General features: G+C 48.3%; 1 protein-coding gene across 1 annotated transcript in view; it reads left to right on the top strand.

Moving 5' to 3' along the window:
* The window catches only part of CHRDL2 (chordin like 2), a 60,590-nt gene that overhangs the window by 26,061 nt on the left and 9,061 nt on the right, over positions 1-25,468 (top strand). Inside the window, exons 2-9 of the mRNA XM_027830540.3 lie at positions 508-620; positions 1,926-2,019; positions 3,473-3,615; positions 11,025-11,118; positions 13,144-13,199; positions 15,197-15,368; positions 16,567-16,761; positions 20,126-20,308. Of these exons, the coding sequence (XP_027686341.1) occupies positions 508-620; positions 1,926-2,019; positions 3,473-3,615; positions 11,025-11,118; positions 13,144-13,199; positions 15,197-15,368; positions 16,567-16,761; positions 20,126-20,308 (1,050 nt within the window). The remainder of the gene's footprint in view (positions 1-507; positions 621-1,925; positions 2,020-3,472; positions 3,616-11,024; positions 11,119-13,143; positions 13,200-15,196; positions 15,369-16,566; positions 16,762-20,125; positions 20,309-25,468) is intronic.

Below are 25,468 nucleotides of genomic sequence, written 5' to 3'. Positions count from 1 at the left end.
TGACGCCTAAACGTCCAGAGATGTTAGAGTGACAAGGTGGGTGAGATAATATCTTCTATTGGACCAACTTCTGTTGGTGAGGTAAAAGATATGACCTCCCCCACCTTGTCTCGCTAATATCCTGGGACCGACATGGCTACATCACGGCATACGTCCAGAGATATATCGGTTTCAACAGTTTCTGGTAAAAAAGACTGATGTCGCATGGCTGAGGGGTTAAGGCCCTGACCTGGGACGTGGGAGACCTAAGTCCCTGCTGTGCCTGATTTAGAGCAATTTGGGATGGAAAACTCTGTTCTGAAGCATGCAGAGCAGGGACTTGAATGTGGGTGTCCCACGGATCAGTGCCCGGACCGCCAGGTTACACTGAATCGAAAAGCTTGGGTTTGCATCTTAACACGGACACTAGAAAGTATTGGCTCAAGCTTGCTGATCGACTGGGGAAGGATAATGCGTTTCCAAGAGCGCCCCCTTCTCATGCATAACGTCCGCCTGTTTGATTTTCAGGTCCGGATATGTTCTGTGATTTTAATGGCAAGAAGTACGGTCCAGGAGAGAGCTGGCATCCCTACTTGGAACCCCAGGGGCTGACGTACTGCATCCGATGCACCTGTTTGGAGGTATATCTTCACAATCTAATCTGTCGTGCTGATCTACAATATGAGAACAGGTGTCACTGGTTACCAGACTTGTTTATAGTGGGCTGCTGGGCATTAAACTTGCTTTGGCGGCCTTTAATCAGCCCAGTTATGATAGCAAACTGCAGTTGGCTTAAGGGTAACCAGCTGCTGGATTAGCCTCATCCTTTTTGGAAACTCATTCCACAACTGAATCCCCCGGATGGCGAAGCTTTATCACTGGCTCTCACAGCTTCGTAAACTGCATTCTCCTGGGAAGCCATGCTGGTGGATTATGGGTGGAGTTGTGGAGGGGTCCTGACCCATTGAGGGCTTTGATGTTCAGGGACATGGCCCTGGACTAGCAATGGAAGTGGACTGGGAGCTAATGGAGGGACTGGAGAACAGGGGGTGATGGCCTTGCAGTAGCCCATCCTGCTGAGGAGACTAGCTGTGTACTAGCTGGAGCTTCTGCATCTTCTGCTATGTTCAGTCCTCCTAGACACAGGGAGAGCCTGTCTGGAGTGACAAATACACGGGTCCCTGGGGCCAGGGCCAGGAGCAAAGGATGACATTCCCCAAAGAAGACTGAGGCTCCATTGTGCTAGGCCCTGCACAAACACATAATAAGAGAGAGTCCCATAAACCTGACAGTTCAAATAGGCATAAGAACGGCCATGATGGGTCAGACCAAAGGTCCATCTAGCCCAGTGTCCTGTCTTCCGACAGTGGCCAATGCCAGGTGCTTCAGAGGGAATGAACAAAAAATCATCAAGTTATCTATCCCCTGTTGCCCATTCCCAGCTTCTGGCAAAGGGTGGGAGGGGAAGCAGTGGCACAGAGACGGGAAGTGCCTTGCCTCAGGTCACAGGCAGAGCGAGGAGTAGATCTCAGGTCTCCTGAGTCCCACAGCAGTGCCTCAGGTACAAGACCGTGGAGCCTATTGGATCAGATCAACTTAGTGAAGAGTCAAGCAATGCTGAGGCTTTGCACTGTTTGGATGAACAGGGAGATCTGATAGGATCAGGGCACGGGGCAGAATGTTTACAGGCCAGCTGGCCCCTCTAGTAACCGGTCAGACAGCCTCATAATCATTGTACTTGTCAAGGATCATACGCTGGTTAGCAGCTCGCGGTGGTACCCAACAATTTAAATACAACTGCCCAGACCCTAAGCTGGGGTAACTCAGCCTAGTGCCTTCCACTTCTGGCTCAGTCCAAAAGGCCAAATAAGGCAGCATCTTCATAAAGGCCTGCGGGGGAAGGATTTTTGTCCCTGAGCAGCCCTGTTCTCTCTCCCTGCAAACAGAATGTGAATGTGAGCTGTTACCAAATCCAGTGCCCAGCCTTGCATTGTGTAAAGCCTGTCACTGACCCGCAGCAGTGCTGCCCTCGCTGTGCAGGTAAGTGGATTTCTGGAGCAGATTTCTTTGTTCCACATTTCTGTTTCTCTGGGAGCTCAGTTTCTGTAGAGGCTTCTGCTTCTGGACAGTCAGGGCGTGAGGGAAACAGTAATCATAACAACGCTCTGCACTTATAACATTGTTCTTAGCTCTAAATATTTATATTAGGAGAGGGTCCAAAAGCCCAATCGGGAACGGGGCGCCCGTGTGCCGGGATCTGTACAAACCCAGAGGAGACAATGCCCAATAGAGCCAGATCGCTGACTGGTGTCAGCACAGGACATTAAGGGAGCTGTGCCAATTTCATCAGCTGAGGAGCTGGCCCACAGAACCCCCTTTGCCCCCAGCGATGTCAAAACACTTGGTGAAAGAGGGCAAAAATGGTTGTCCCCATTTCACAGCAGCACAGGGTGGCCCTGAGACCGGCTCAGTGCCTCACAGCGTGGCAGGGCTGGAAATAGCTCCTGGATCACATGATATTTTGCGGGGAGGCCGTGGGGACACACCCACCTAGGCGAGGCTGAACTGGGTGCGCAGACCCAGGTGCCGGTCTCCCGCATTAATTCTGCGATGAAGACACACCCTTAGTCTCTCTGTTCCAGTGTATCCCTCTGCAAAGTGGGGACCATCTCACGGGGGCGCTAGGATTACTGTGTGTAACGAGCTTTCGTGGCCTCAGAGGAACGTTGCTGTAGATGTACAAACTATTATTATTCCACCTCACTATTGGAAACAGACGCGCCGTCCGGGCCGCTGCATGACAGGACAGGAAAACATGGAAATCTGAGCTAAATCCGTCAAAACCTGTTGGTTTTTGTCACCCCTCCCCCCCCCACCCCGCTCCAAACGTATAGCACCGCATTGTGGCTTAGACAACGTGCTCACATAGGGATGGATATGAGGTGTTCAGAATCCTCCCTTACACCTTGTGCAGGCTACCCGGGGCAGGTGGGCCACATCTGGTGCATTGGTGGGGGTAGGGAGCAGAATCCAGGCTCTCCTCATTCCCTGCCCCCTTCCCTGCATTGTGGGGAAGAACATGCTGCTGGGGCAAGGAAGTAGCCTCTCACCACCCTCTGAAGCCAAGAGGAGAAAGGGAAGAAATGTGGCTTCCTTATCCACAAGTCCTTCCCTTTTACTATGGCGTCTTTGGCAATCTAACTCTAATTTTAAGATTAGCAATAATCTGACAGAGAGCCAGAGCAAACTGTCTTTATGGGCTCCCTTCCAGCCAGAGATGGCCCAGGCCAGGCTGGATCCGGGGCTGGGCGGGGTGCTGATAAAAGTGTTCCGTGTTTACATCTCCCCTGGAAGATGGTCCCAGCTTCCCATTATTCAGAGCAGCGTCAGCGGAGAGGATCTGTTTAGTGTCAGGGTTTCAGGTCCTGCATGCCAGGCCTGGGAAGCGACGAGACTCAGCGGAGCTGTTGCTGTTCCTCCTCTCTCCCTGTAGAGCCGCACACGCCGTCTGGTCTCCGGGCGCCTGTGAAGTCTTGCCAGTACAACGGGACAACCTACCAACCAGGGGAGATGTTTACCACGAGCGAACTCTTCCCTTCTCGGCAGCCAAATCAGTGTGTACAGTGCAGCTGCTCCGTAAGCTATTTTTGAATCAAAGGGAGTCGCAATGCTTTATCTGTCAGGTGGGCATGGGTTTGAAGGGGGAGGACGTGGTCAGGGAGTGCCAAATCTTTGTGTTTTAATCTTTATGTCGCTACAACAGCATCACAATAATCTGACCAGCTATTCCAGCTCAGCTCCGTAAGGGGTGCTCCCACTGGGCATGGCTGGCATGGCAATGTTATTCCCCATGAGCTGATTCTGGTAGCCATCCTCATGTTGAATAGTACCTCGCTCCATGAGGAATCCCACTGGCTTCCGTAGGACTATTCAGTGGCGTCAGGTAGTGTATCAGAGCCTGTCCCTTTGGATAGGATTCTGCTCTTACGCTGGTGTAATCTGGAAGATCTTCCATTGTCGTCAATGGAGTCACAATGGAGTAAAACCTGCATAAGTGAGAGGAGATTTGGATCCTTCCCCATTACATGAGAACGATCAGACCTGATGAGAGACAGGAGCTCTCTGGCCGACCGACACCTAGGGCTGGATTCTGATCTCTTACACTGGTGTCAATACAGAGTAATCCCATTGACTTCAGTTGAGTCTCTCTGGGTTTATAATACTGTGTTGAATCAAGTTCAAGGTCTTAGTCCTTGTCTTCAAGGTGCTCGCTCAATGGCCTGGGCCCATGTTAAGGGGCTGGTACAGCCTGCCACCCTTTGGGGAGAATGGCGGGGCTATTACAACCCTGCAGTTGAGTCTGGATGTCCGCCCTTGGCTTCTGAGCCGTACAGTCTAATGGTCGGGGTCAATAGGGTGCCCTCCCTTGCAGGGCTGCATGGCCTAGTGGCCAGGGTCAATATGGCAGCCCTCCTCATCAGGGCTGTGTGGCCCAATGGTCAGAGTCCATAAGGCTGCACCTTCTCACAGAGATGTGTGGCCTAATGGCCAGAGTCAATATGGCTGCCCTCTTCATCGGGGCTACGTGGCCTAGTGGTCAGAGTCAATAGGGCTACCCTGGACCAGCAGGGTAGTGTGGCCTGGTGGCAGGAGTGGTTGGAGAGGTGGGCTGTTGCCTTGGGGCGGGTGGCAGTAAGGGTAGGGGGATCCGGGCCCTCCCTACTCCACTGGGTCCCAACTCAGGGCCCTGGTGGTGGTGGGGTTGCCCGCCACCTGCTCAGCGGGGATCCTCCTGAAACATGCTGAGCCAAGCCCTGGTTCTTTGACTGTTTCCCTGTTAAGTTCCCCCGGGCTATTTCCTACCCGTTCCTCCACAGCTAGTTGTCTTGGGAGTCCCATGGCCTCTCCTCCCTCTGCAGCGTTGGATGCCTAAGCGTACTGGTCATCGCTGGCTGGCTGGCCACCGCGAACTGGAGTGTTGGCGGTCCCTCTGCAGGAGCATGCAGCGCACCTCCGTTCTCTTAGCTAGTGAGCCCTGACTGAGCTGAGTTGCTCCCTTTAATATCTAGATTCCAGCTGGAGCATGCCCAGCAGACATGAGGGGGCATGGCCTCCTTGGCACACAGAGTGTGGTGAACCCCGGCTGAACCAGTGTGGGTCTGGTACACCCCGTCACAACCCAGGATATCTAAAAGAGCCTAAAGCTTCAGGATGAAGACCATGGTTGAAAACTTCACTCTGGCTCGATAGAATTTAAAGCTCATCTATTCAGGAGACAGAACTTTCTCAGGCGTTGGTCCGGGACTGTGAGATGAACTCCCCCAGGATCTAAGAGTGATCGCAAACCTCACCACCTTCTGCTCCCAGTGCAAGATGCACTTCTTCCACTTGCCTTCTCTGACATGAACACAGAGCAGCATGGACATTGCAAAAAATGCTCCCATAACACCCCCAAACAAAACACTGCACTGCACACACAATTCTCCCAATGGGGAGAGGTTGAGAGAGAGAGAGAGAACGAGTCACACGTGACACATGTCGGTCACATCACTTAATGCACGACTGGAAGGCGCTCAGACACTACAGAGATCAGGGAGGGATATGCATCTAGATAGAACAGAATAGAAATCGAATAGTAACCAAGATCAGAATCTGCCCACTGAGTGTGAAGATATGAAGACTGTATTAGGACCAGATTTTAGCTATCCTGCTTATGCTTATTATTTTCCTTCCACAAGCAGTCACCATTGATTTCTATGGGACTACTCGTGAAGTAAGGTGCCACTCAGCCTGAGTAAGGATGGCAGGTCTTGGATGGCAGGACTTTTCACCTGGGAAGATGAAGGACCCTCCAAAAACTTCTGACCACACCCTGACTAAATAATACCTTCCTAAAAGATACAAAAGATCCACCCTGCTACCAGTGCAAGATTGCTCCTTACTGTCCGTTTTCTAGTGCCTCGTCCATCTAATTGTAAACATCCAAAGTTAAGACCAGCAGAGGGGATGGCTTGGAATCATCCATTGGAGTTCACCACAGAGACCTTGCTGGGCTAGAAGCATTACTGTGGAGATGGAAGCACTTGGAAGAGGAGGCTTGGCCGTACACCAACACCTTTGCAGCATGGCTCCTGTGTGCTTAGAAATCCACTGAAGCCATTACATTACCAAGCTAAAGAGCAGATTTCATCCAGGAGCAAGTTACTGAAGCCCAGAGCAGCACTGCGCGCCTTAGTAAGTTACATTGCTATCCAGGGTTTGCCTTACAGCCGTGAGGTTGGGACCATTTGTGGCAGAAAACCCTGCAAGAGGCTGTATCTTGTGCTTTCAAGGCAGATTCTGTAGTGAACTACTGTGATTCTCCTCAACTGGTGACCCCAGTGTTGTGGGTGTTATGACCCACTGTCATTATAAGGCATTGGCTGTGAGCAGACTCCTGTCATCAGAGATAGTCTTAGCTACTTTGTGTAATCTCTGTTTAGCTGCTGAAGAGCAAATCATTGGTAGTGGATCATCTTGTTTTTCAGTTTGCAAACATTGCCAATGGGCATTTGATGAATATTTTTCTTCCCAGAAAGCCTGAAAGCCTGGGAGCAGACTCAGACAGGGACTTGGCTCGACTCTGGTAGCCTTCTGCCACAGTGTCTTACCCTGTCTTTGCAACAGATAGTGTTAATGGCCTGTTGAAAACCGTGTCCCAACTCCTGTTTGCTTTTTGAACTCTACTAGACTGGCGAGCGCACAGTTTGTCCATTGTAAGGCCCAAAGATGGATGTCTAATGTGTGATGATTCCAGGGCTCAAGATGCCAGTAAGCTGAGTGTCTGAGGATAGATTGAGTGGCTTCTTCTCATCTTTCCCGTTTCTCCAGGAGTAGAATATAAAACTGCCGAGCAACGACCACTCTAAACTTGGAAGGCGTATGGTAACATTCCAAGCATCAATAACCTCTCTCTGCATGTCCCAAAGCCATAAAAAGGAGAGTTCTGTACAGAGATTGCTTTCATTCCATTTATTATATAAAGATATTAAAGGGGGCCAGATGGCTTATGGGGTTGTAATTGGGTGTGGAGCCTTTCAACTCCAGATCAAGTTCAGCATGAGAGCGTCCAGAAGTCGTTACTACCTGAAGGTTCTTGGGAAGACTACGTGGAATGAGTTATTGGTCTCAGACCAATTCCTAATGGATAGGTCTCCTCATCACAATGGACACTGGCTCCCTTGTTGGAAGTATTCTGTGGAGAAGCCAAGGATTGAATGAGCCATGGACAGTGGGGATGGTAAACTAGTGCTAGTACTGCCTGGGGCTTAGTCTTCAAGATTGACAATTTCACATCGATCAACTGCAGTGAAGTCACGCAAAAATGCATTTGAAAAAATATGAGGGCTTGATTTGTTGTCGTCTTGCACCATGTGTAGTCATTTACCCCTGCGCCAACAGGGCCAAGTCCTCGGTCCTCACTAAGGTGCCTTACACTTCAACTGACATACTCAACATGAATAAGGATGGCCAAATCTGGCACATAGAGATAGACAGATAGACACGAGACATACAAATTATATAATTGATGGGGCTGGTTCTTCTCATATTTACACCAATTGTGTACCAACATAACTCCTGTTTGATGCCCTTGCTGAAGAGAGGAGAACCAGATCCAAAAGTTTTGTATATATTTGTATGTGTGAAGTATAAACAGATGGAGAGGGATGCTTCCGTCAACAATTATATATCACTGCAGCGTTTGGTTTTACTGTCTCATCTGCTTTATGTGACACTGCTGATCAAGAACTCCCAGGTTTGTATGTACTTGCTGGATGCGTTGGATTGCTTTGCTCTGGTTCTCTGTTTATTCAGTGGGATAATGTCTTGGACACTAAGGGGAAAATAAAATGATCACAATGAAGCCAGCCACCAGTAGGATTGTGATTGGTCGTGTCTAATTTTGCCAGTTGCTGAAACAGCTGCGCGAACAGCTGGTCTAACTAACCTCTTTGAAAGCTGCACCAAGTGCATGGCCTTTGGCATAAATTCTTTTATTTATGGCATTTGCCTCTCTTCCACTTGGCCCATTCATACGCAGCTCTAAGCAGCGACCTGACATTCTCAAGGGTAAATAAGGAAACAGTCATCCGTGACCTAAAAACAAGCAAGGGCCAAATTCCAGTAGCACTGAAGTCAGTGGAGATAGTCTGGATTTACACCCCTGACCCAAGAGCAGCATTTGGCTCAAGCCTGTCTTTGCTCAGTGGAGTCCCAGGATATTAGAGAGATAAGGTAATATCTTTTATTGGGCCAACTTCTGTTTTAGGTTGGTGTAGTTAGGTCGATGCAGTGTCAGTGTAGACGCTGTGTTGACTGTTCTGGCTGTCAGTCCCTGGCACTTGACAGCCAGAGCCCCGCCATCTGGGGCTGACAGTCGGAGCTGGGCAGTGGGGCTCCAGCTCCAGGGTATCAGCCCGGCGGGGCTCCAGCTGTCAGCCCTGGGCAGTGGGGCTCTGACTGTCAGTGCCCCGCCATGGTCCACACTGACATCCGGGGCATGTGGGTCGCGCACCGCCGACAGAAGGAGCTAGTGTGGACATGCAAAACCAATTTAATTACTGCGGGGGCCGTATATCGACCTAACAAAGTCAACTTAGTTTTGTAGTGTAGACGTGCTGAGTGGTTCAGTTCGGATCCATTGATTCACAAGACTTGCTTCCTTCTTATCTCCATTCACCTACACACAACACCCTTGTCTTTTCTCACCTGGCAGTGGAAGAAGCTGTCAAAGGATCTAGAGACGTTCACAGTTAGTTTAACTATCCTCAGTTGGGATGCTATAGGTACAATGAAAAATATCCCTGACCCAGTGCAAGGGGGAGAGGTCCCTGATATCTATGGGGTCTGGATGGTGTAAAAGCCTCATACCAGCTCTCTCTGATTTCTAACTTGCATAATGGGCCAAATTCAGGCATGGGGCAAATGAATGAAACTCCATTGTCAGCAGTGGAATTGTGCTTGCTTACACCAAGGCTGAAGTTAGCCCATTATTCAGACTTATCCATAGAGCGCTGATCTTTTCCAGGCATCTCCCTACCAATAATAAATATTAGTGAGTCTAAACCACAAAATCCATCTCTGGATCCAGATTACAGATTGTTGGGAGCGCTTGGTTCTGGGGGTTTGGATTGACCCAATATAAAGATAGAGCAGAGCTGTAAAATTTGAATCCGGATCTGGGCTCAGATTCCAAACTCCATTTCCCATCTGGCTTCCCCACAAATCTGGGGGTGAATGGATATGGAATGAGAACTTGGCCTGCTATGATGCTGGTTAAACATGGCTGTCACTAGCAGGAGTCTAGCCTGGTTTCCCTAGTCAACTGGGCAGAGACGTTTTCCCCTGAGAATCATGCTAATCAAACCAGGCTATAATCAATTCCCTTCTTAATCCATAATGCAGTTTTCATAGCATAATGCTCAAGCCCAAGATCTGACCACACTCATCAGAAATATGCTAGGACCCTGCTAGTGAAATCTGTTTATACAGTCGCACGGTGGCAATTGTTGTTTGGCACTGTTCACACACTGTAGAAAATCAACACTGTCCCTGCCCCAAAGAGTTTACCATCTCAGTGTGGGCAGGGCCCTACCACGCACACTCATTTGAGCATGTGCTATATAATACAATGCAACACTGCTTGATTCTGGTCCTGTCTGGTGGCTGGGGACTGGTCATGATTTTTTCCCTAGTGGACAAAGACTGCAGAGCCTGATCCTTAGGTGGTGTCAATCAGTGAAGCTCCATTGAAGTCAATAGTGTGCTATCAGTTTACACCAGCTGAGGATCTGGCCCAGGGCCGGTGCAAGGATATTTTGTGCCCTAGGCGAAACTTCCACCTTGCGCCCCCCCTTCCTTTCTCCTCCCCCTGGAGCATCGCTTATTATAAACTTTCAAAAATGAATACTGCATAATGGGGCATTGTTCATTAGAATTAATACACGTTCGGCTTGAAAAGTTTTTCATTTCGTTATTTAGTCTTCATATTTAATGAAAATAAATGAATAACCGGACCGCGTTGACATTGTTATCGTTTTCGCTTTGCACAACATAGCTACACACGCGTATTCGCACGCGATAAACATGTACACTCCAGTACTGAACATACCCACACAACGGACACACAGTATCAGCGAAATGACGCTGCAGCACGTGCCAGAGTCTTAGATCTGAAACAACTCAACAAAACTAGTTAACCTCAGTCAACAACCTCCGAAAACGAGTCAGCTTAGCCCTGTAAACAGCCTGTCAGAACGGGGGACGTCCTTGCCACTTTGTACCCTAGTGAAGCAGTACGCTTGTGCCCGCGACGCAGCCCTGGCGTAGGCTATAGCTGTAATGTACGAGAGAACGACAGGGTAAAATGCAAGTTCAGCGGCGTTTCTCTTTTCTTCATTCATTCGTTTTCCAGCAAAAAAAAAAAACATTGGGGGGCACCGCTTTTTGGCACCCCCAAATCTTGGCGCCCTAGGCGGCCGCCTAGTTCGCCTAGTGGTTACACTGGGCCTGATTTGGCCCAAGGACTGTACACTTAGAAACAAAGCTGGGGAAGGGTGCTCCAATAGGACAGTTTCAGGTACTTAGCTCTTCTATAGCACTTTTAACCACTAGATCTCAAAATGCTTCACAAAGGAGGTCAGTATCATTAGCCCCATTTTACAGATGGGGAAACTGAGGCACAGAGTGGCAAGCAACTTGCCCAAGGTCATCCAGCAGGCCAGTGGCAGAGCTGGGAATAGAATGCTGGTCTACTAGGCTATGTAGATTGAAGCTGGAATGGAGTAATTGCGAATTATACAACAGCTGCCCTTATTGCTATAGCAAATTGAGGGCCCTATCAATCCAACCATTTTTAAGAACTTCCCACTGAAATCAAATCGTGAAATCTGCTTAAAAATCAATGGCACAATTTGGCCCCTGGCTACTAAACACTAAGGGTCACTGTACTTGTCCGGACATTGTTAATGCAGATGATGCATCAGGTTGTTTTTTGTGCTTCCTAGGAAGGCCAGATTTACTGCGGCTTGGTGACCTGCCCTGATCTGTTGTGCTCCTCTCCTCTAACTGTGCCAGACTCCTGCTGCCAAGTCTGCCAAGGTAACATGGGAACCAGTCCCTGCTTCTAAGTGAGGTCTGCTGTCAGGTCAGTGGATGGGAATCACAGCCCTGGCCGTTAGCCAGGAGGGGGAATGTTGCACTTATTAAACATGACTTTGAAGATCCATGCAGTAAATTGCACAGATCTCTGCCTCCGGGTCACCAGCAATGGTAAGAGAGTCTGACGCATGCAAAGCCTCTTGGGCCAAATTCTTCTCTGTTCCAGCAGTGCCCCTCCGCTGTGTCTTTGTGTGGAGTGTAAGTAGGATCAGTGTCATGGCCTGAGTCGTACTCCTTGTTCAACTGGCGCTGTTATATTATGTTAGTGACATGAAACCCTCACGGAAGTTCATTTGTCAGGCTCGGGAGAGGCTGCTTTGCTGGTGGAAATCAGACTGGGTATCACTATTATTGTCATCGCTCGGATAAACTGGTGAAAATGCGACAGTGGCATAGTCATTCTCAGGGGATAAAGACACCCCGAGGTTATTAAGAACCTCAATGTCATTTTATGCTTGATTCTTTAGCTCTAGTGACTTTACTGTCATTCATCTAGATTTACACCAGGGTGAGTGGGAAGACAATCAAGCCCCCTGTTTATATGTAAAATTCAGAGCAGGGAGTCAGACCAGCAGTTTCACATCACGCTGTTGCTGTCTACTAAAATGATAAACAGTTAGAGGCCCAAATTTTGCTCTGTTACGCCAGGGTAAATCTGGAGTAACTCCACAGAAGTCCGTGGAGCTCCTCCATATTTAGAGCAGTCTAACTGAGAGCTGAAATTGGCAGACGTGTTGCCAGCAGCCACCAGAAATGGTGTGAGACAGACAGGGTTTTAGACAGAGTGCCACCGTCCCCTTTTCATGTGTAATTATTGGGGTTACTCTGTACCCCAAACTCTTAAGGTGCCAGTAGTGTGCCCAGTGTACCACGTCCTGGCGGCAAGCACTGTAGCTGCTTCAGCTAGGCTTTGTAGGCATTAGCCCTGGGGGTCTCCATAACCACTGAGCCACACGGCTCGGGGAAAGGTTTCTGATAGATGGGGCTGGCAGGGAGAAGGCTGTAAATACCCTAGGTGCAGAGGTTTAAAGGTACTGTTCAAAGTGAGCAATAATGGCTCCTGGTTGCGTCCCTGGGGCAGTCCAATTGAGTGAGGGTCAGGGCTTTTCAGGCCTAGTGCTCGGGGAGCCCTCTCCCATCCAGTCTCTATTCAAGCCAATAAGCATTGTGGGTTTCCAAGCCAGGCTCTGTTAGTCTCTCACTGGGGCCCCTTTGCACTGGCTCCATGCCCATCTGCTGCTGCTCCCCCATAAGTCTCACCCAGACCTGTACCCAGCTGTGATGTCTAGCAGTCACAGCCTGTTCCATATGTGTCTCTGTCCACAGTTCCTGGGGTCTCTCTCCAGCTCCCTGCTGCCACGCAGCTCCCACCCCCAGACAGCCTGGCCACTTCCTGCTTCAGGACCTTTCCCGTCCCTGGCCAAGGGTAGGCAAGTGCTATGGGGATGGGGCTAATGGGAACATAGTCCCTTCTTAGCCAGGAGGAAGGGGATGTACAGTGGGGAGGGAGCTGCAGTCCCCTGCTTTGCAGATCCATCACAAGTGCTTTACTGCACTCCAGTGAGGTTTTGACTAAGGTGACTGTATTTACAGGATCAAAAACCTCTGGGACACTTTAGGGGCAACATTTTCTAAGGTGGTGGAATGCTCGCTATAGCAATACGTTTGGAACCGACTTTCATAGCTAGAAAGAAAAAAAACTACAAAAGTTTGGACTGATGAAATGAAAGAACCAGGACATTTCAGGAGTTCCTTGTCCCCAAAACCAGGATATATGGAGACTTTAGTGGAAACTAATATGCCATCCCATTGATGCTCACATTGTATCTGTGCCCTGCGGCCTCCTTTATGGACTAGAGTGTCGTTCTCTTTTTGGGAGTCTCCTACACCAGAAGCCAGGTACTTGCTGAGAGTAATTCCCATCTTAACCTTCTGCGTTTCCTGTTGTAATTTTGTGTTTTACAGATGGTTCCTATGAGAAGTCAATGGAAGAGGAGCCCCTGCAGTTAAACAGAGGTGTTGTACGTGATGTTTACATTTTAAGAATCCAAGTGTCCTTCTAAAATAAACCACATCGCCAAATCATGGAAATCCATGTTTCTGCAACACTTGCCCTTTAAGCTGTTCTTCTACCAAAACCCAAACCAACCCCCCAACAGTAACAACAACATTCACCCCAGGCAGAGACTTTATCCCAAAAAGGGAGACGTGTCAGAGACTCCATGAAATCCACTAGAGACTCCATGATGCTATTTATTTTACATGGAAGTTGCTCGGATACTGTGGAGATGGGTGGCAGGATACAATCCTGGAACCAACAGTGACCTTCACTCATCAGAAATGTCTGGAAGCCCTTTCTGAATGCAAAGGAGCATAGAGATGATGGCCCAGCTTTAGCTCTGCTCACCACTCCAGACCAATGGTCCATCTAGCTCTGTATCCTGTCTTCTGACCGTGGCCAGTGCCAGATGCTTTAGAGGGAATGAACAGAACAGGGCAATTATCGAGTGATCCATCCTCTATCGTCCACTCCCAACTTTTGGCTGTCAGAGGTTTAGGCTGTCAAAGGTTTAGGGACACCCAGAGCATGGGGTGGTGTCCCTGCCCATCTTGGCTAATAGCTATCGATGGACCCATCCTCCAGTAACTTATCGAATTCTTTTTTTAACCCAGTTATACTTTCAGTGTAACGTGGGAGCGGAGAGGTGTCAGCAGTTGCACACTTGGTTACTGGTAGGGCTGGGAATAGAAGCCAGGTCTCCTGACTCCCAGTTCAGTGCCTTACTCACTTTAAAGCGCTGCTGGCCACTGGCATAGTCACCGTAGCTCTGAGCAGGTTTAAATGATATGGTGGTTTAAATGCCAGAGGCAGTCGGAGCCTTGTCTACCTTGGTGCTGCCCCTGTTTTGAGGGGCACCAGGGTTAGCTGCAGAAAACAGCCAGGGGGAAACACAATCTAGTTCCCGGGCAGTGGCAGCAATTGCTTTTGCTCAGAATACTGGTGTCTCCCCTTTCCCTCGTACACATGTAACCCATTCCTCAGCAGCATGGCAGCCAGAGCCTGAGCGGAATGGGAGCATGTTTTCCTGCTGCCTCGCTGGCTAGTCTTTGTAGCCACACTACTAGGGAGGAAAAAGTGAGCTCCTGGCTCCTTTAGGTTGATTCATGACTACGTTTCGAGTTGGATGACCAATGCCAGGTTTGCGGCATTCGGTCACTTATAGCTTCTTGTCCTTACTCTTTCCAAAGCCCTGTGGATGAAATGCCAGGACCACACCTCTCCAATCTATAAAACTCCAGAAATAGCCACAAGGAAATCCTTTGTGCTATGTGTCTTGTCCCATTTTTCTCTGGAATTCCAAAGCCAGGAGCAAGGTATTCCCATGCAGTGCAGGATTACCAGTCTTGAGAGAACATTGACTTTTCTGCTGGCCTACGGCCTATATTGACCTCGAGGCTGGCTGTGTGTGTGTGTGTGTTCCGGGATAAACATGGAATATGACCCATTGTCTAGGTTTAGAAGCCAACAGTAGCTTTGCTAATGTCAGACATGGTATTTGACTTGACACGTCCTGTGGGAGTGGGACTGAGTGGCAGGAATCGAGGAAGGGTAGCAAATTTCAACTCTACCATTATTGAGAGTGTTACGGTCGCACTTAGAGGCCCCACCGAAGATCAGGGCCTTATTGTCCTGGGCGCTGCACACACATAGTAAGAGAGAGTCCCTGCGCCAGAAAGCCTGCAATCAAAACAGATAAGACAGAAGGGGAAACAGAGGCACAGAGAAGTGAAATGATTTGCCCATGGCCACCCAGTGGCAGAGCGAGGAATAGCACCCAGGTCCCCTGATTTCTATCCATCTCAATGCACTCTCCCCTAGACTCTTTAGAGGCTAAGCATTTCCCCTTCACAGCCAATGTGCGCGTGACTTGGAGCTAACGTTTCCCATAAAGCGCCGCAGACAGAGCAGCCGAACTGCCTGGTACTCAGTACTATCCTTGTTTCTGGCCTTTCACAGAGACATTCTCAAGACCAGTGCTTGGGGGATCTGGTGAGCAAGAGATTGCTTGGCGAGACTGCTTCCGCTGTGATCAGTTCCTCGCTGGAGTTCATTCCCAGGGGCTTCAAGCCAAAAGGAGGTGGAGGTGGCACCACCGTCAAATTCATCTTGAAAGAAAAGCACAAGAAAGGTGACGGGCTGTTCGTTCCTGGGGGCGAGGTTTCTGTGTGTTCCCTGGGAAGAGGGCATGTGACCTCAGCTGGCTTCCGGAGCGCAGCAGAATCCAGTTAATTGACAGTCTCATAAATGGCAGACTGGGTGGTGTGGGGTGGGGGTGTCACGTCTGCCCAGGACAAGTCAGATTAAATGCCATGCCTGGGGTGGTGAGCCCATCACATCTCTCTTAAGGGGTCAGCTCATTACTGGTGGCTAGCTTGTGCCTCCCAGATGCATCTTCCATTCAGGAAACTACCTCTTTCCAGGCAAAAGGAGAGTTTCGGGGGAGGGTTAGCTTCTGTGGCCTCCTGGGACAGGGATCCTTTCAGTGGGGAGGAACCGGTATGGGGCACAAGGTCCCTCTACAGTCTCCCTGGAAAACCTGCAGAAACATTTACACAGCCTGGGCTGGGACTGTAGTAACTTTTCTGTGGAACTGCCCCTCGCGTTAGTGGCAGAAGTGGGCTAGTTCCTGTCAGCACAGCCCTGCTTGGGCATCCTTCTCCAGGGGAATCTCTGGGGATACTAGAAAGTGGGGTGAGGGAGTGAGACAACCCTTGTGGCCTCCTGGAACTGTGTGGGAAAACACAGGTAACTGGGTGGTGTTTTCCTTCTCCAGCTCCCTCCTGAGTATTTGTCTCTAGGAGGGGACATTCTGGCCCTTGGATGGGAGACCGCCAAGGAAGAGTCAGAGTCCACAGCAACTTGTGTGGCAATTCAGTAGGTGGCGCTCTTCCCTCGGAGTAGTGCTGAACAGATGCATGTTATTAAGGAGCCCAGCATTCTTCTTTCAGATACAGTCCTGACAACTCATGCTCATTAAAGATCTCAATGCACTTTTGGGAGGAGTAGGGCTATTAGCCCTACTGTCCTGGCCAAATTCCAGCTCTTGTAGCTACATTCTGCTGCTTAAATCCCCCTTGCAGTTTCAATGGGCTCTCATTTTCATGCTCACCTTCTGTCCTGAAGTATTCTGTGGTATTGCTGCTGCCGTGTTGTGCCCCAGAGGGGGATGCATTGCAGTGGTGGGTGTTGCAATCCCTTTGACATAGTTTGCCTGTTAGTTTGGTAGTTTTGCAAAGTGCTTTGAGATCCATTAGGATGAAAGGCACCGTACAGAGGTACAATATGATTATTATTATTTATTGTTACCCTTCTCTCTTTCTCTTCAGCTTGCGTTTACAATGGGAAGACCTACTCCCATGGAGAAGTGTGGCATCCTGTCTTCCGACTGTATGGAGTCCTACCATGCATCCTATGTACCTGCACGGATGGGATCCAGGATTGCCAGAAGGTTACATGTCCCAAGGAATATCCTTGTGAATATCCTGAGAAAGTAGAAGGGAAATGTTGTAAAGTATGTCCAGGTACGTGGGAGAACAGATTGACTATCCTCCCCAGTGTTTGCTGCTCTCTCCTGGTGTTTTGACTTCATTTATTACTGGCTTCCTTTGGCTAGTTTTAATGCCCCGATCCTACCTATGCACTTGCCGAACTTTAAACAAGAGTAATCATGTGACTTCAGTGGACTAAGCACACGTATGTATTAACAAAATTAGGGCCTTACTACGTACATGAACACATGGACTTTTGTGTCTCCTGATTGGCTTCTGGTCTTTTTGTGAAAGCTTTCTGGCTTGAATCATAGGGATTAGAGATGAAAAAGAACTGAGGCCACCTGATCCGTGCCCCCGCCCCCCTTCGAATGAAGGAGAGTTTCCTAAGTTATGTCCCTCTGTACTTCGTTTAGCTTTAGAAGTTTAAGCAAGGGAACTTCTCCCACTTCTGTAGGAGTCTACTTGGAACCAAGGAGCAGGACTTGCTGAGTGAAGTTGTATGCGCTGTGTTCTACAGGAAGTCAGATTGGATGATCACAGTGGTCCCTTCGGACCTTGAAATCTATGAATCTCACCACTAGGAGCTTTTCCCCAGTGTACGTTTACCGCAACTTAAATACTTTGCCACAGCCTAAATGATTCCTCCCAGGCCCTTCCATTACTCGTAGGCTGTTATCACATCCCTCCCACTTTATCACTGGTTAGCCATGTCACATGATTTTGGCATTGACTTCGGTGAGGAGAGGTTGGGAGCTAGGGTTCGTGGGTTCTAGTCCCAGCTCCGCCACTGATTCATTGTGTTGTCTGGGGGCAAGTCACATAATTATTCTGTGCCCTAGGCTCTCCCATTTGTAAAACCTCGCTGTGCCTCAAAGGACTGGTTGGGAGGCTTGCTTACTTGTTGGGCAAAAGCTCTGAACGGCTCAACAGGGGTGCAATTTGCTATCACTGGAATCAGTGCAGTACAGATAGTGATGCTATGCCTCCTCTATTGGGCCATCTTGGTGAGACATGCACTGACTTTAATGGGGGTTTTGCCTGCTTTAGGACTATGGAGGCCAGTGTTGGCAATGGTAGTGGAGGAGGGCAGGCTGGGTACACCCCTGTTAGAATCATGCTAAATCCAGACAGCTAGCTGAATGCTTATGGTATGGTCATTGCAAAACACCCCTCTGCTTTTCTCTCTCTCTCAGGATGCCGATGTCATTTACATCAGTGTAAATCAGGAGGAACTCCACTGCCATGGAGGGAGATACACCAGTGTAGGACTGGTGTGAGAGCAGAATCAGACCCCATATTCTCACTCCTAAAATAAACTCCCTGTGTTTATTTATAACCAGACTTTCTCTGGAGTAGTGTGAAAAGCTTACCAGCCAAAAGGGCGAGAGAACAAGGCTAAATTCAGCGGTGGGAGGGAGCTCCTCTGAGTTCCAGGAACCTCAACCAAATGCAACAAACTGGCTTCCAAATATGAAAGCAAATTATTAATTACTGCAGAAGCCAAAAATTGACGACGCACGTTCGCTTGGGAGTGTTAAAAATTGCCCAAGTTTGTAAATATCCCTCCAGCCACCACCCTCCCAACTGACAAGGCAGACCAAATTCAGAGGTGACGTGTAAGGGAGAGTGGGTGACACCTCAGTAGGTGGGTGTGAGTGAATATAAAGGGGGCTGATTCTGATCTCACTTATACCTGGGGCCTGATCCTGGAGCTACACTGATACGCACCAGCCAAAGGTCTAGCCCCTGCTTTACTTTGGGGCCATCCCATTGGTTTAATTGAAACTATTCCTGATTGGCTGGGGAAAGTGAGCTCACAAACCGGTCCAGTGAGTCTGAACTAGTGTAAATGACCTGCCAGTGGGCCAGAAGAGAGGGGTGCAGCTGGAAAAGTCCCTACCAGGCAGGTGTCGGGAGGTGCCAATTCAGAGTAGCTATGCCCAGGCTAGATTCCCCTCTCAGATACAACTATTTAAATCAGGAGTCACCCCACTAAAGTCAATGGAGTTACCCGTGTAAAGCCAGTGTAGGAAGCCCAGGGGAGGATCTACTTTAATATACATCTTCTGACACCTTCCTCTCATTCACTGCTCAGGACAGGAAGATTTGCTTTGTTTTCCTGGAGCCCATGCCCAAAAAGCATGAGTTGCCCCAGTAATAACACTGTACAGAGCACTTGTCTTCTAGAGTCTCAACGCCCCTCTCCCTTCCCTGGCAGGGAGGGCCAGCAGATGACCTGCAGATGGGGACTGATCAATCCCACGTGGTAGGCCAATGTGTTACATACACCTCCAAATGAAAGGGCCAGAGCCCCAACTAGTGTAGACCAACATAGCTTTGCTGGCTTCAACGGAGCTGTGCAGACCTACAGCAGCTGAGGATCTGACCCAAAGATTGGTAAATCATCCCCCAAATTCAAGAGTGTTCAGATCCAGGGATTGGGTTTGAGCCCTGCTTTATCCCCGCTGAAGTCAATGAGGGTAGGTCGATGCAGCATTTTAGAGCAAGCCTCCCAGCTTGGGTTGACAGACTTGGGCGAGTGGGGCTTGTGCTCATGCGCTAAAAACAGCGGTGTAGACAAACTGTGTAGACAGCACTTGGAAGTTGCAGCTCAGGCTCTGAAGCACCCCCCCACCCCCGGATATACCCTAAGAGACCCTCATGGGTAGGGAGAGCAAATCAAGTTGAGCTCCACCGACAGGATCTGAGATAAGAATTTTGCTCCTTTATGTTTTGGGCAAGTTTTCAGTTTGCTGCTATTTGACCCCTACCACTTTCTGTGTATAACACAGAGGCTGTGAATTGGAAAAATAATGGTTTTTAACAATCCACATGGCAAATAACAGAGAACTTAAAAAAAATCTACCTTCACCATTGCTAACGCTAGGGTACGTCACTATCTCAGCTTCAATAGCAATACGGTCATGGTCTCCATCCACTTACAGAAAACTCAATGGTCTCCTTTTAAAACTCATCATAATATTCGGTGCTCCTTATTTTCAGATAAGTGCCTTAAGACTCAATTATACTACAGTCAGAGATGTGATTGGAGCTTGGGTAGGCATACCCATGCTAGTTTTGCTCTAGCTAGCGTGGCTAAAATTAGCAGTGAAGACACAGGCATGGATCCTGGCATGGACTAGGCATGCGAGGACTTGCTCAGAATTCTGGGTGGGCTCGGACAGCCCACACTGAAGCCTGTGGTGTTGCGTCTTCACGGCTATCGGTACACATGCTAACTAGATCAAAGCTAGCTCAGGTATGTCTACCTGAGCTGTAATCACATCTCTGATTGCAGTGTGGACTTGCTCTGAGTCCTGGTCTACCTTCTTTGCGCCACTCTTATTGGCTACAGAGCTGCGAAACAACTAATGCTGACTTTGTTTGTGCCTAGATGCCAAAGTCAAGCCGACTGATGAAATAAATACGCCCAGATGTGCCCAGAATCTGAACAGGGTATTGGTCTACATGTTTGTGCCACCTGGTTCCGAGAGCCCACAGGAAAACCTGAGAAAAATTGCAGTCGAGAAAGACTCTTCTGAAGAGGTGGAAATTTACAGCTGGAAACTGGTAAAAGGTGAATCTGGTGAATGAAACCAGCAAAGAATTTTTAAGGGTTATTTGAAGGGTCATTGGCTATACCTGTTTAGTCTCCTCTCCAGCTTTGGCAGGAGAATCATGTTTTTGGCTTCTTTCAGCAATGCTCCTACCTAGGTAATCTCAGTCTGCTGATTTGGAGACATCTCCATGGTTAACATTGATTGTAGGTAGATGTGTCTAGTAACCCCATTGTAAGACAGACCTGATGCACAGTAGTTGAGTAAACCAGTCTGGATAAAATCTGACCCTCCTTCAACCACTGCCCTTGAATTCACACCAAACCCAAGGTGAACTCTTTCTGACATTCAGAAGAGTTCCATTCATTCCTTTTCATTTTTGCCTGATCCGTGTCCTCTCCATCTTCCACCCCAAACTGAAAGAGCAAAGATTGCAATACTGCAATAAAACTCTTCTCATGGCATACTGGCTCAACAGGAAACAGCAAACACTGGAAATCAACATCACACAACATGTCCAGTTCTCCAGACTTGCTGGATTTGGATCCAAACTTTTGAATACTGATCTGACCCAAAACTCTCAATTTTTGAGGTTGAAGTATAGCTAATAAGCAGTAGAATGAGAGGAGACCTCAGATTAAACACTATACATATAGTATGGTACCATGCAGTTTCCTCAGCTGGTGTAAGTCAGCGTCACTCCACTGACTTCAAATGATCTACACCAATTTACAATAGAAGCGGACTCAAAGTCCCCTTTTCAGTCCTACATCCTATGTTCCTATTGACACTGGATCTGTTAGCCACTATCCACTGCCCATTGTAATTCAGATTCTTGATTTAGTAGATGATTGCTCTGTGGGTCACCCATAATAAACTGGAGCGGGCTAGAAGGCTCTGGGTGCTTGAAAATAGAGGGTATTATTATATCAGAAGATCTCCATTTCAGTTGTTCCTTATGGTTCACTAAGCCCATATTCTATCCATACCCATAAACGCCTTCTTTCTTTCACTGGCCAGGTTCTTCTTCCTCAGGTGACCTCTATAATATATAATATAATATGAAGGCTGTACCTATTTAGATTTTAATAAGGACACCCATCACCATGGTATCTGAGCTCCTTCACTGGAGTACCCATCCTTCCTAGGCCTGGCTCTGTCTCCAGCCAGGGCTGCTGAGATTCACAGGCACTGAAGGACTGTCACAGTCTGAGACATTGACTCAGGATATCGGGCCAAGTTCATTAGCAGACACTGGCTGCTCATCATTGGTTGGCAGGGGTCATTACCAAAACAGTGCATGGTGTGGTCTTCCCACCTACCAAGGCCAAATGCTTAATGCCTCCAGGGAGCTTCCAGCCCTGCCAGCCAAGACAGGGAAAGCCCTCATCCAAGAGCCCAGCTCTGCTCTTTTGCTTGGCAGCACAGAGTGTTACTGCTGGGAGACTGTGTGAGCACAGTCACGTATGGATTCCACCACGGCACTGTATTTCACTCGAGTAACAGAAGAAGACTTGTGGGTGGAAGGAGGCTGGGAGCAGACCATTGGAGTTCATCCACCTCGCTATTGTGTGTGACCTATAGTATTTCTCACCCCTAAGCGGCATTATCTATTCCTGCTTTGGTACAGGCTGTGTCTACACATCACTTCAATGATAATAGTACAGGGCCTGATTCTGGGCCTGTGGAAATCAGTGCAAACTTTGCCATTGATTTCAGAGGGCGCAAGAGGACACTCTTCATGTGTTTCATCTGAGGATCTCAAAGCACTCTGTAAATGTAGAATCATAGAACTGTGGGGCTGGAAGGGAACTCCAGAGGTCATCTAGTCCAGCCCCCGGTGCTGAGGATTAAGTACACCTAGACCTAAACATCATCTTAATTTAGTAAGCGTGGCAACACCCTTGTGAAGCAGGCAAGTGCTGTTATTTCCTAAGGCATTATAAAGCACTGGCGTTGCTTTTTACATCTGTTTCTATGCACTGGGGCTTAGAGCTGGGGGCAGAGAGCAGGAAGAAGTGGGCTTTGAGGAGACCTTCTCTTAGCCCCCTGCCGCCATTGCTGTCACTCCGTAGCCGGACTCCTGGGGAGCAGATAGATGAGCTGAGCCCCGTAGTCACGTCACAGGGTGGCACGCACATACTGGCTTTTTCTGTCCCTGTCTCTTTTTATTCAGGCTGTTGATAAGACAGTTTTATGGAGCATTTTAGCAGATTTCTCTCTCTCTCTCTTCCCCCCCCTCCCCGGAATTACTGGGTGAGGTTCTCTGGCCTTTATGCAGGCCAGATTAGATGATCAAAATGGTACATTTTGGCTTTAAAAATCTCTGATTCTGTGAAAAGTAGCAATTCTCACTGTCTCAGAGAAAAAGACACATGTAGCTTGTTGGCCAGGCCGGTGTCAGCTGCCATTCGCTCTCTCTCTCTCTCACGCATGTATGCTGCTGTCAGGACTGTGTGGCACTCTCTATAGACACACGCTCGGGGCTGTGTCAGTTCACACACAGACACGCACATAGTTTTCTCACATGGCTAGGACTGTTGCCTTTGCCCATTAGGAAAGGTGAATGAAGGAGAAAAGCAGCAGCAGCAAGGATCCCCTCAGGAAGCTGAGCTCCTTAAGAGGACAGGACATCTGTCTCTCTCCACCTATCTGCTAACCCCGCTGGATCCTCTTAGCCCCTCAGACAGAAGACTTCTTCTCTGTGAAGCCCCTTTGGGTCCTACTGAAATGGATGCTCCAGTGTGATCCATAATCTACTCTGATCTTTTATAGCTGAGGAAGTTCAATGTTTTCTAGTCATCTAACTAAGGTACTTACATGGCCCCCATCACCAGAGTATCCGAGCATCTTCAAACTCCCAACTGTGAGGTCGGGCAGGGCTGTTATCCCCATTCTCCAGATGGGGACCTGAGGCTCAGAGTGGCTAGGTGACTTGCCCAGGGTCATATGGGATGTTTGTGTCAGAAGAGGAATCAAACACAGGTGTCCCACAGCCCAGGCGAGCACCCTATTCACTGGACCATACTTCATCAAGTCATTAATTAAGCCTCTAAGCACTCCGGTGAGGGAAGTATATCCATTTTACAGAGAACGCACTGAGGCTGCCCAAAGCCACAGATCAGCTCAGAGGCAGAGCCAGAGCCAGAAATGGAGCCCAAGAGTCAGGGCTAAGGCCGGGTGACTTTTTATTTTGGCTAATAGTAAACTCACCAGAAAATGCATTTCTCTGGGCGCTGAAACTATTTGTGAATTTAGGTCAAATTCGGCAAGTAGCTTCGACTGAAAAAAACTGAAAACAAGAATTTTGGAACTGTCCAAAACGGTGGTCTGAAATGACATTTTTAAAATGTTTCATTCGACCAGAAGGAAATGTTTTCAGGTTTTTTATTTCATTGAGAAGAACTGAAAAAAAACCCCAAGACCTCAATTTGGATTTGAAATTAACCGGTTTTTTCTTCGATTTTTCAATTTGGCCACTAAATCGAAAAATCAAACATGATTCCCTCAGTTCTAGTCATGCCTTTGAGTCTTCTGTTTCAACCACTAGCTGACACTTCCTCTCACATCCAGACCAGTGGACACGGAGGCTGCCCTTGGCCGAAGAGAGGCTAAGTGAGAGGGTGAAGAAGGATGTTCCAGGCATACCTGGCACGTTTGTCAGTACTTCACTACTTAAGATGAACGTTATAATACCTAATCCATCTTAAAGGTCATTTCCATTGCTAAATACATGTTCTGGTTTTCTTGAATTAAACAATTGACTCAAACGCCCCCGCTCGCAGTCTGACTCTGGCACAAAAGAAGCATAACTCTATGTAGAAATATTTTTATATTTCCTAGTCAAGCTACATTGCTAAACTGGGGAATTAAAAGAAGTGTTGGCTGCTGAATGCCTAGAAAAATGAAATATGGATCAGCACCAGCCAATGCCATGGACACGGGAACGAGGGGCTCTGAAAGGAGGGGTGCGGAGATGAGGCTGGAGGTGTTTGTCAGGAGGGCCATGAGAGAGAGGGTCCTGTTGCCATATTGTTATTGTCTGTGTTATGGTGGTAGCTAGAGGCCCCAGCTGAGATCAGGCGCTAGGTTCTGTACAGCACAATGGGGCCTGGGCCTTGGCCTTGGCTGGGGTCTCCAAGTGCTACTGTTATTAGTTATTCCTATTATTACAGAGATATTTTGAAATCATGATAACTCAATGCAAGGGTTTTTGTACCTTCCTCTGAAGTATCTGGTGTTGCGATTCTCGGAGACAGGACTAGATAATGGGGTGCGAGGCGTTACAGAGGGATCTCTCCAAACTGGGTGACTGGGCAACAAAGTGGCAGATGAAAGGCAATGTTGATACGTGCAAAGTTAGGCACATTGGAACAAATAATGCCAACTATACGTACACAACGATGGGTTCTAAACCAGCTGTTACCATCCCAGAAAGAGATCTTGGAGTCACTATAGATAGTTCTCTAAAAACTTCTGCTCAGTGCGCAGCAGCAGTCAAAAAGGCGAACAGACTGTTAGGGACTACTGGGAAAGGGATAGATAATAAACCAGTAAATACTGTAATGCCGCGATATAAATCCATGGTGCGCCCACATCTTGAATACTGCTGCAGTTCTGGTCGCCCCATCTCAAAAAGGAGATAGTGGAACTGGAAAAGGTTCAGAGAAGGGCAAGAGAGATGATCAAGAGTATGGAACGGCTTCCATATGAGGAGAGACTAAAAAGATTAGGGGTGTTCGGCTTAGACAAGAGAGGACTAAGGGGGGGATCTGATAGAGGTCGATAAAATCAAGACTGGTGTGGAAAAAGTCAATAGGAAAGGTTTATTTACTTTTTCCCACAATACAAAAACCAGGGACCACTTGATGAAATTAATAGGCTGCAGGTTTAATACAAACAAGAGGAAGTACTTTTTCATACAACGCACAACTAACCTGTGGAACTCATTGCCATGGGATGTTGTGAAGGCCAAACGTATACCTGGGTTCAAAAAAGAACTGGATAAGTTCATGGGGACAATGGCTGCTAGCCAAGATGGTCAGATGTGCAACCCCATGGTTGCGGTAACCCTAAACCTCTGACTACCAGAAGTCAGGGGTAGAAGACAGCAGTAGATCTTTCCATAACTGCTCTGTTCTGTACATTCCCCTTGAAGCTCTAGTAAAGGCCACTGTTGG

Source organism: Chelonia mydas, chromosome 1, assembly GCF_015237465.2.
Source record: "Chelonia mydas isolate rCheMyd1 chromosome 1, rCheMyd1.pri.v2, whole genome shotgun sequence".
NCBI lineage: Eukaryota > Metazoa > Chordata > Testudines > Cheloniidae > Chelonia > Chelonia mydas.
Note: the sequence above shows the minus strand (reverse complement) of the source record. Positions and strands in the feature narration are given on the sequence as shown.